Genomic DNA, 10,533 nt, shown 5'->3' on the forward strand with positions numbered 1-10,533 from the left:
AGGTGTGTTTCACACTGGTGCTGGGTGCTGGCTTCACAACCTGGTGCTTTGGATCAGACAAGTTGTCCAAACGTTGGTTGTCCCAGCACTGCACCTTAGCCCAGCCCTGTGGGAACCAGTTCCAACGTGAAGGCGGCAGCCCCTTCAGTCCTTGGTCTTTAGGGGATGTCCTCTTCAGTCCTTGGTCTCTCTAACTAGGAGCCAATTGGTGTCAGTGGTGGTGACACATTTGAACCCCTGTCAAGTGGGAACAGGCCTTAGATCCATTTTATGTTCAAATGAACCATGTCAAACAACAGAATTGAAATCATCACCAGTGAATCCAGCCACCTTGTGCACCTAGTAAGGTGGAAGTGATAAACTAGCCTAAAAGAAAAAGGCTCTATTGTCCCAGTACTGGCTGCTGGAGATGACCCTTACTATAGGATTTTATTTATTTTTTCTCAGACATTTTTATTCTTAGTTATACAAACTGCAAAGCTGAAGCAGTTCAGAGAGACCTCACGGGCAGATACCAAAATACAGGGAGGGCTTGGGCCACAATGTCAGATTACAAATCAAATGCTTGGTTTGCTGTTTGGAGATTAGCAGCTGTGTCTGGTTTGTGGGGACAGGGCATGCACCATCTTGAGTGCTGAGATCTGTGTTTTCTGGTTCTTTTACTGAGTACAGACAAAAGATTGGTGCAAAAGAGACAGTTTATGTGGGGGCATCTGCCAGATGAAGAATGACTGCCTGCCCAAGCCCATGCTCAGTAATGGACAGTAGGCCAAGAGACAGAGCACACAGGAAGTGTCTTGATGATGTAAGAGAATGGTGTGGCAAGAATCTGAGGACACTTTATGCCAAAGCACAAGACTATGCCAAAGTGTGCAGTGCCTTATGACGCGTGATTGGCTGCAGCAATCGTTAGACTCTGGGACAGAGGAAGGAAGGAGTAGGAAATGACCATTTTGTTTTAAACAACCCTATGGGCTTCCTTTCTCATTTATCAGGCATGTGTTGCCAGCTTTGTTGGCTTTGAAGAGGCTGAGAACCGATGGAGATAAGCAGCTTGAGACTCCCCCCTGGCATCCTGTTTGTAGTGCTGCGATGGAGCAGTACACTCAGGGCTGACTTCCTGGAGTTTCCCCTTGTTTGGGGTTTGCAATCAAACATGCTGTACTGATATACTTAGCAGGAATCCCTTGTAGCAATAAATAGCGTTCCTAGCAATTGGTTCTGCTGAGAACCAGTTTTGGATGGGGCAAAACTACAGATCTGGCCACTGCGCAAAGCAGACGTGTCAGGCAGGTCTGGATCTATACCCTGCCCTCCATACAGAGAACCAGAGTTGTTGTTTCACCCAAAGTCTTTGGTGAATATATTTCTTTGCATCATACCTAACCTTGCACCATGTAGTGATATTTAATTCCCTATTTATTTAATTTCATACACAATTCACACATATTTAATAAGCTGCAGTTTCCACACGATGGTTTGCCAGGTTTGGTTACTGAGAGTGGGACTTGATTTGTGCTGTGGTTCTGCCTCATCCTTTAGTCCTTTGTTGCACTCCTGAGGCCTTTATTCCTGCAGTGGCAGCATCTTTCCATGCAGCTGATGACTTCTTCTGGGTGTGTACAATATTCAGTTGAGCTGTCTAGTTCATCTGGAGCAGGCAGCAACAAATCTCTGGGGTTCTTTTAAGCTTCAGCAAATTCAAATCACTTCCCCTGAATGTTTGTGCCTGAAGCCCGGAATGGATAAGGTTGTATCTCTCTCTGACTCCTTAGGACATTCCTGTCACCCTGTGAGGCCAGAACTCACAGAACGCACAAGAGATTTTTGTCTGTGTTAAGGCTAAGCTCTTCCTTTAGTGCAGCCTGTCCAGTCAGGCACTTTGATATCTAAATACCAAGCTGCATGGAAAGAAGGTGAGAAAAGGGTTTGAGGCTTGTTAAGTATAGCAAGGTTGTTTCTGTAATCAGAGCAAGGCTTAAGTTCTTTTTTTTTTTTTTTTAATCAGGGTGGACCTTCGACTTTGTGGCTCTTTGAAGGACCATGATTCTCATCTAGAGCAGTTCTTCAGGGCACCAGGAGCATTTAGAGATTCCCATGGGCCAGACAATTTTCCACGACTTTCCTTTTCCTTGGCTTCTGCCTTTCTTACTCCACTCTTGCTGCAAGATCTCCTCAGCCAAGCTCAGTTTGGTCTTGATTTGAACTTTTTCTACTTTTATAACTTTCAAACACAGATATCCCCATATTGTCATAGTGGAGCTAGTGAGACATACCCAACTGGCAGCAAAAATGAGAGAAGAGCAAGGTGTCCTGCATACTGATTGCTGCCTTACTGAGACAACAGCCCCCACAACCAATGCAGCATTATTTTGGCAGCCTGCCCCCGCTGCACAAGCCAACTTGTTACCTCTGCCATCTACACCTCTTTTCAGAACCAGGGCAGGGAGGGGATTTCATTGTGGAAATAAAGCATCTGTGCTTTCACTGCGCTCATGAAAGGAATTGATTGGGGGCACGTAAGAAGAAAATTCAGGACATTCCAATCTCATAGAAAATGTATATGGTGAGGATTTTCAGTCCCATCATCCACTCAGCTGGTGCCCTAAAGTGCTTTGAGGTCCTTGGCCTTTGGCTCTGAGTAGGATTTTATCGTATGTCCTTTTCCTGGTGCAGCTGTAGTTTGCCACATTTGGATTTTAGTTAAAAAAGGTCCATCTTGTTTAGCTGAAAAGGTCCCTCTACCTGTCTTTCTGTCTGTTTGCCCATCCATCTTCTTTCCGTTGCATTTTACAGTGCTGCCTGGCACTGCAGTATGTTTGCATCTGCTTTCTCTAGTCTCTGGTTTCTTTCCAAAGTATGGATTGGTTCCATAAACTTGGGGCACATTTTGTATTGGACACTTTTCCCTTTCCTTGGCTGGATTGATTCTGATTCTCTCTGATTATGAGTGATTCTTCATCCACAGTGCAATGGATGCACACTCATTTTAGAACCAAGTAAAAGATGTAAGACTGGCTAGTCTGTTCCACTCCAGCTCTGCCACACCACACTGGTGGCATAAAAAGGTAATCAGTTCTGCAGAAACAGTCCCTGCATAATAGCCTGAACAGATGGCACAGAGCCATCAGAATGTCTCTGCACTGCCTCCTCTCCTCTGAGGCAGAGTGGTGTGTCAGGGGAAGGAGGAAGACAACCCTTGTTGTCTTCAGCTGCTCTTGACCATAGAGTAGCACTCAGCGGTCATTGCAGACAAGAGTAGGTTACAGCCCTGCAGCCAGATCAACCCCTGACAGGACAGAGAACAGGGGAAATGCAAAGGTGGGTTCAAGCTCTCTTCTCTCTATGCTTCCCACAGAAGGGAGGTACACCTTGGGTTGGCATGCAGATGCCTTCTCCAAGAGCTTCAGATCTAGATTAGTTACGGCACGACATGGTTCAGAGAATGAAAACAGCAGCCAAGGGCAGGGTGGGAATGGGCAGAAGGTTTAGGCAGTCCAATTGTTGATAATTGGCTTGAGGCAGGAGGTACTAGGATGTTTCTGTGTGCAGAAGGTCACACCCCAGAGAGCACCTGTCACACACCCAGCTCCTGTCATTAATTATTACTTATGCTTTGCCATCAGTTGGCGTTGCGCTTTAGAGAGACATAAATGGTAAAGGACCCTGTCCCACTGAGCTTCCAAGGTAGGTGAAAACTGCCGCAACCTATTGCACCACAGAATGTCCTTGTTCTATTGGGAGGAAGCTTGGTAATCCAGTAGCTGGTTTCTTGTCAGTGTGTTTCAATCCTTAGAGCATTTTAACACAGATAATCACTTTTGGTTCCAAGAGAAAAGTGTTTTTGGGTCATGCAGTGACTGCCTGAAAGTCCCCCTCACCCCTATCAAGTAGCTGAGTGTTTACCTAAGGCGCATCACATCACTACAACAGCGTGGAAAGTGAAACTTGCTCTGCGGTTAGTTTGGACCCAACAGAGAATCCGTTCCATGGCTGTTACTATCAGGTGTCAAGGGAAACACCATGGTAGTGGGGTAAACTTCCCCTCAGGGTGCTAAACTAGATTTAGCTGTCTCCAACCCCAGAAGCTGATTTCCGTTGTGTGGGTTTTGTTATACCACATGCCTTAGTTGCTTCTCTGCTGTGGTCTTTTAAGACATTAGCGAAGTCAGATGCAAACTAAAAGCAAGGAAAAGAAACAGATCAAACAAAAAAGTTGTTTGTCTAAATTATACTTCTTAGCCTGAGGAGATGGAATTCAACAAGGTGAAGCTGAAACTTCAAACTTTATTCTGTATCAGTGTAGAAGTAAATATCGGCCAAGTTGAAGATGGCCTGACTGTGTGTACAGCAGGCAGTGAGTGCTGCCCCATCCACAGGAATAGCACAGGCATGTTTGCATTTCCAGCCACACAATAAAGCAGTGTACTTCAGTGGATCAGCAACCAGACTGGGACTCAGGGACCACATCTACACAAGCAGCAGACTGTGCGCTTGTTACTGTGCAGTCATTTAGTACTTGCTTATGCAAATTATAACTTGAACTTGCTATTTAGTACTTATGCAAGTACTAAATGACAAGCAGTAACTGGCATTACTGAGCAGTACCTTCGCCAAACATTTTTTCCTGACATTACTGCACAGTAGCAACAAGCTACTGAGCAGTAAGCTTCTTACTACTGTGTAGTATTGTCACTGCACGGTTAGTGCCCGGCAATGCTACCGCATGGTAGCAGTGAACTACCATGCATCCAGGACCTAGGTCTTGTACTCCCAGTTCTGCCCTCGATTTGGTGTGTGACCTTGCATGTTCTTTGGAGCAGGGACTGCCTTTCACTGTGTGTATGTACAGCACTGAGTACATCTAGCCCCAGACTCAGCTGGGCTGCTTTTTGGAACTACTGTAGGGAGACAGATGATATGGCGATGAGCATGGTCCTGACTGAGGACAGCATAATGGAAGGATAGGTCTTGGTTGCTCTGGCAGTATGTCAGTGAGGGCAGTCGCATGGACAATGCTGTTTTTGCTTTGACAGTGTTTTGTCCCCATAGTAGTGTTTGTGTGGTAGACGTCACCTTCCTCCTTTTTCTCACACACATTGTGGTGTGAATGTGCACACGCTTCACTAGAAGGAAACAACAAGCCCACGTCATGTGTTTTCGGTTTCTCTGTTCCCTTGGCTTTCTCGGCACATGCTACATACATGCAGCATCAGCACACTTTCCGTTTGCTACAAACAGAGCAGGTGGCTGCCTATGTTGATAGGAAGAACTGGCTTCCATGTGCACAACCAAAGCAAACATGTCAACAAATATTTTGTGAACTCAGCTACATGGACTTGATTGTTTCTAGAACCTTCCTGGACAGTTTGTAGGGGCAGCTCAGTGCTAAGTGCCAGACTCTTCTAAGTGAAGACTCCTCTGAGCACAGAAGACCTGCACTTAGAGTTGGGCCTGACTGGTGCCGCGAGGCAGGCAGCTCCCATGATGCCTGCCAGAGACTCCTGGCAAGAATGGAGTTCTCTAAGGATCCTTCTTCCTCTGGGAAGGATGGGGTGTCAGGCAGGGAGACCAGCAGGATGTAGCAGGGCATACAGACACTGGCTGCTCAGCTTGGTGCCATCAAGGTGTAGTTTCTGGGTTGGAGTTTTCTTTGGTCTATCTTTTTTTGCTGGGGTTCACACATGGAAATGGAGACCTGCTCTGCTCTGCTCTGTCTTGGGCCTCAGGGTTGGACTAGATGGGACTCTCTGGGCTTCTCCAGCTGTGACCTCTGGCTTCAAAAAGTCCAACCAGCTGTGGATACTGCCAAGGCGGGTAAGCAGGGTACTGCAAGGCTCTCACAGCCCTAAGGCTGGGGTGCCCAGCTCCTGTGGGACTCAGGCAGCTCAGCCCTGGCTCAGGGAAGCCTTCCAGCTACCTTAGGAAAGGATCTCTCCTTAGCGGCTGGCTGTCCCCTCTGCTCTGCCAGGCAGCTCAGGAATAGCAGCTGGCCCAGCTCCCCCACCCCCGTGGCCCAGATCTCTAAGAATGGAGGTGACCGCGTAGCAGCATCAGGCGCTGCATTTAGCCGTGAGCTCAGGCAGCGGCAGGGCTGCCAGCAGGACTCCATCCAGCCCGGCATGGTGACGCTCTGCTTGGAGACTGTGCTGCAGGCTGCTTGTTGTCATAAACAGACTCGCTGCACCAGCTTCCCTGTTACTATCTATAGCAATCTCTTGGCTCCTCAGCCAGGCGAGTCTGCGGTCTGGCTCCCAGCTGAGCCTGACCTGAGCCAGGCCTGCCTGACATCCCCACTGTGGGTGGGTGTCTCGGGCCTGCCCTGCAACAAACAAGGATCAAAACAAAGGGGAGGAGACAGAGGTTTCCTTGGCCATGTCCTCACAGTCCCTTCGCCTTCCCGGATCTCATTCAGCTTTCTGGGGAGTTCCCTGGAGAAGCCCAGCCTATAGCACCCCACCCCCTCAACCCCTACCCCAGTGCCCTATACTGGAGTCCTCCCCTTCAGCTATTACTGTGCCTAGATAGTAAGAACATAAGTAATCTCGCCTGAGTGTAATTGCCTTCCCCTGCAGGAAGTGGAGTAAGTTCCAGGTTCCGTCCACATGTGCTTTCTGCCATATTCCAGCCAGATCTGTGCAGAGCAAACCGTCCGTGCCAGCCACCCAGATTTATTAACAAGGAATGTGCACATGCCTTCCATGAGTGATCCCCACCTGCCCTCACAACAAACCTTCCTGGGTTTTTATTGTTTTTTTTAGCTTAGGTTGTTGGGTTTTAGGGTGTAATGAAGATTGGTTTAAACATAGAACTCAATGGGGAGATGATCTGGCTTCTCCTGCAGTCACACAGACTGGAGCGGGTGCTTGTGTGGATACTACACATTGCTCTTCTAAGTGGTGTATGTGAAGGGATAGTTTTATAGGTGGACTGAGAACCGCTCCCACAGAATGGGGCTGATCCAAACCCTGCTATACTCAACAGTTTTTCCACTGATTTATATAGATCTTAACATCAGGTCTAAACACAAATAATCCCTAGATAACACCACTCCTTAATGTTACACCCAGGATTTCTCTGAGGGCTTTTATTTTATCCAGAGAAATACAAGAGAAGTTAGAGGAAGTTTCTCCAAACTATACATGGGATTACTGGGATGTTATTAATCAGACAGTATTAACCAGAGCTGCTCCATACAGCAGAGAATATACAGACATACTCACTCACTACCTGGTGGTGAGTGAATGAGTCCTCAAGGCTTGAGGAAAGTTCCAGACTTCCACCCCTCTGCCTTTGTGTGGGTAAGTTTTATACAGCTCAGGTTCAGATTGCTGTGTTCCCACCCATTCCTCTGAGATGAGGAGCCCTTGGCCAATTCAGCAGGGATCAGGGAAATTGAGTTACAGCCTGTGACCATTGTTCTTTGCTAGGATCACCTTGTTACCATGGGGTGTGAAGATCACTGGCCTCTCCATCTCAACTCCCTTGATACTGCCTCTCACAATCTGCTTCTCTCCCGTGCTAATCATTAGGATTCAGACTGAACTAGGATCAGAGTATCTTGGAGGAGGAATGTAGTAACACACCCAGCACAGCAAAAAGGAGTGAGGGGCATTTAGGACCCCCAACAGTTACAATGGGTATAAAGTTGAAAGAAAATAACATATGAGCAGTTTATTAAATGAAGTTTCCCCAGTCACAAGTTCACATTACACAAAATTGTGCAGCCTCCTCAGCAGAAATGTCATGTGTTTTCTCCAGCGCTTTACATGTCATAAATGCGTTTGAAGACATAGGCAGAAGACATCTTCCAGGATTTCCACGAAGGCAGAACCAAACAACACAACACAGTTACATGGATGTAGGAAACTTAATTAATTTACGATAAATCTGCACAGCATTAATGGCCTCATGATAATGCCTCATTATAATGCCTACTTTAAATCCCAAACATGCTCCAAAATGAAATGTGAGATATACTGTACCATTTCTTAAAAGTGTTTAGTAGAAAACATTGCCTGCTTAAATATACAGGGGGGAGGGAAATCAGGGCAAAAGTCAGACTGTCACAAAACCAGTAGCCAGCTCTGAATCATCAGCAACTGTTTCAGCTCTCTGCTATAAAAGTCTCCCCCAACAGAACACAACAACCACTAAGTAATCATAAGGGGTGTTAGGTTGGCTTGTGTCAGGGTTGAGGGTAGCCTCATATAGAGTTTAGATTATGGTTGCATGGGATGGTTTGGATAGGAATGATCTTGCCTCAGGCAGGCAGGAGGTTGGCCTACTCTGGAGGCCCCTTCCAGCCCTACTTCTCTATGACTCTATGACCCTATAAGGGCGATTATTTTTCTCTACCCACTGTCACAGACAGCAAGAAAGCTACTATAACATGAAAAAAAAAAGCCATTTTTTTTTACAGGAGTCAAAAAAGTCGCCCTGCTTCATGCTGTATTCCCCCTTCCCAGCCATCATCTGCATTTTGTCTTTGGGCAGGGAGCTATCTTCAAACGTGTGGGAAAGTGACAAGCTGGTTTTGATTCAAAACCACCAATAAATAGTGGCAATAACTGTGAAGAAGTAGTTGAAACTGATGGGAGGAGCTGGGCCGAGGAAGTTCTCCCTGGCGGTGAAAGGTGAGTGAGAGCTGCAGGTGTCTCTATAAGCAGCAGGATTCTTCTGGGGAGGCTTGGTTGGGGTGGGGGGGTCTGACTGCAGCTGTGCAGCTCCCTCTCGGGTCTCCCCCCAGCAGGGGACCTGGCGTTGCCATGCACCGCGCTGATCAAAGTGCAAACACAGCCCCTGCTGTTGCTACTGCCCTTCCCCTCCTCCCTGTCTCCCCCCACCCCCGCCTCTCTCTCACAACCAGCAGTACTTGGCTCCAGCCTGGAGCGGTTCCCGTCAGTCACACCCCCTTGCACAGGATGTATCCCATATAAGGATATCTGCGTCAGTGGGTTCCCGAGCCGGCCGTACCAAAGCGGAAGGGGTGGGATCCGCAGCTCTGTCCGTCCCTGAGGAGCCGAGACGCCCAGCGACCCCAGGGGAAACCCCCGTGACACAGCCTGGCGGACGCCTCGAGGGTGCACGAGAAGCGGGAAAGCCCCACGGGAGCTCTGGGGTGGCCGCAAGGGCAGCTCGTCCTCGGCTCCCCCAGCCCAGCGCATTGGCTCCGCCCATGATGTAAGACCATTCACCAGCCTTGACTATAAAAGGGCGGAGGCGCTGAGCTCTACTCCACAGCTGAGCGCTGCAGGGTGAGCGAGAGGCGGGACGCTAGGCGCAGACCCGCAGCCGGCAGAGACCCGCAGCCCGAGGGACGCCGAGCGCGGACACAGTCGGCACAACGCACTTGGGGGCTCTGTACAATCCTAGCCTCGCCGACATGATGTATCAGGGCTTCACCGACTATGACGCGGCTTCCTCGCGCTGCAGCAGCGCTTCCCCGGCCGGGGACAGCCTCTCCTACTACCCTTCGCCAGCGGACTCCTTCTCTAGCATGGGATCGCCCGCCAACCCCCCGGTGAGCCCCGGGGCAGCGGTGCGAAGGAGGGAGGGGCGGGTGGGGGAAAGGTGCAGGCGCGGGGACCTCCGGCTGGACGGGTGTGAGCTGCCTGGGGTGCCCCGCTCCCTCCGGTGCAATGGGGAGGACAGAGCTGCAGCCCCCCACGGGGATGCTGCCCGGCCCCGGGGAAGGTCGTTGGCGGGGGTGGGACCGCGGGCCGGGCTGCACTGTGCGCTCTGCGGCGGGTGTGTAAAGCGGTTTCATTGATAAAACGCGAGTTCATTGAGGAGACTCCGGAGCGGCGCCTGCGTCAGTGCAGACGTCAGAGATATTTATAACAACCCCCTTTTTCATGTGGAGTCTGCTGATGGCAGCGCAGCGCCCGAGCCAGCCTGGCCCCAGGGGCCGCTCGGGAGCTTCTGGGAGCCGGGGCTGGGGTGGGGGTGCGGGCTCGGCCCCGCCGCATCCCTTTGGCTCTGGCTCACCCTCGCTTCTCTCGTCGCCTGTCTAGGACTTCTGCACGGATCTCGCCGCCTCCAGCGCCAATTTCGTCCCCACGGTGACCGCCATCTCCACGAGCCCCGACCTGCAGTGGCTGGTGCAGCCCACCCTGATCTCGTCCGTGGCCCCGTCGCAGACGCGGGCTCACCCCTACGGGGTCCCTGCTGCTCCCGCCGGCGCCTACTCCAGGGCTCCGGTCGTCAAGGCCGCGGGAGGCAGAGGGCAAAGCATTGGCCGAAGGGGCAAAGTCGAGCAGGTGAATGAGTGCGCGGCCGTGGAGGGGGGGACGGAGGGGACCGGGGGCAGAGGGGGTCTGGGCGCGCGGTCCTGGCGCTCCCGGAGGCTGCGGGCAGGGCTGGCAGCGGGACTGACGGGCGCTCGTGCCTCTCTCCCCAGCTGTCCCCCGAGGAGGAGGAGAAGCGGAGGATCCGGAGGGAAAGGAACAAGATGGCAGCTGCCAAATGCCGCAACCGCAGGCGGGAGCTGACCGACACCCTCCAAGCGGTAAGTGGCCCCGGCCCCCCGCA

At 50.6% G+C, this 10,533-nt stretch overlaps 1 protein-coding gene across 1 annotated transcript in view; it reads left to right on the forward strand.

Annotated features, from left to right (window-relative positions):
• The first annotated feature begins 9,113 nt into the window (after positions 1-9,113).
• Positions 9,114-10,533, forward strand: part of FOS (Fos proto-oncogene, AP-1 transcription factor subunit) — a 3,037-nt gene continuing 1,617 nt past the window's right edge. The window contains exons 1-3 of the mRNA XM_019552283.1: positions 9,114-9,523; positions 10,017-10,262; positions 10,403-10,510. Coding sequence (XP_019407828.1) covers positions 9,386-9,523; positions 10,017-10,262; positions 10,403-10,510 — 492 coding nt within the window. The 5' untranslated portion in view covers positions 9,114-9,385. The remainder of the gene's footprint in view (positions 9,524-10,016; positions 10,263-10,402; positions 10,511-10,533) is intronic.

Source organism: Crocodylus porosus, unplaced genomic scaffold, assembly GCF_001723895.1.
Source record: "Crocodylus porosus isolate Cpor-Errol unplaced genomic scaffold, CroPor_comp1, whole genome shotgun sequence".
Classification (NCBI taxonomy): Eukaryota; Metazoa; Chordata; order Crocodylia; family Crocodylidae; genus Crocodylus; species Crocodylus porosus.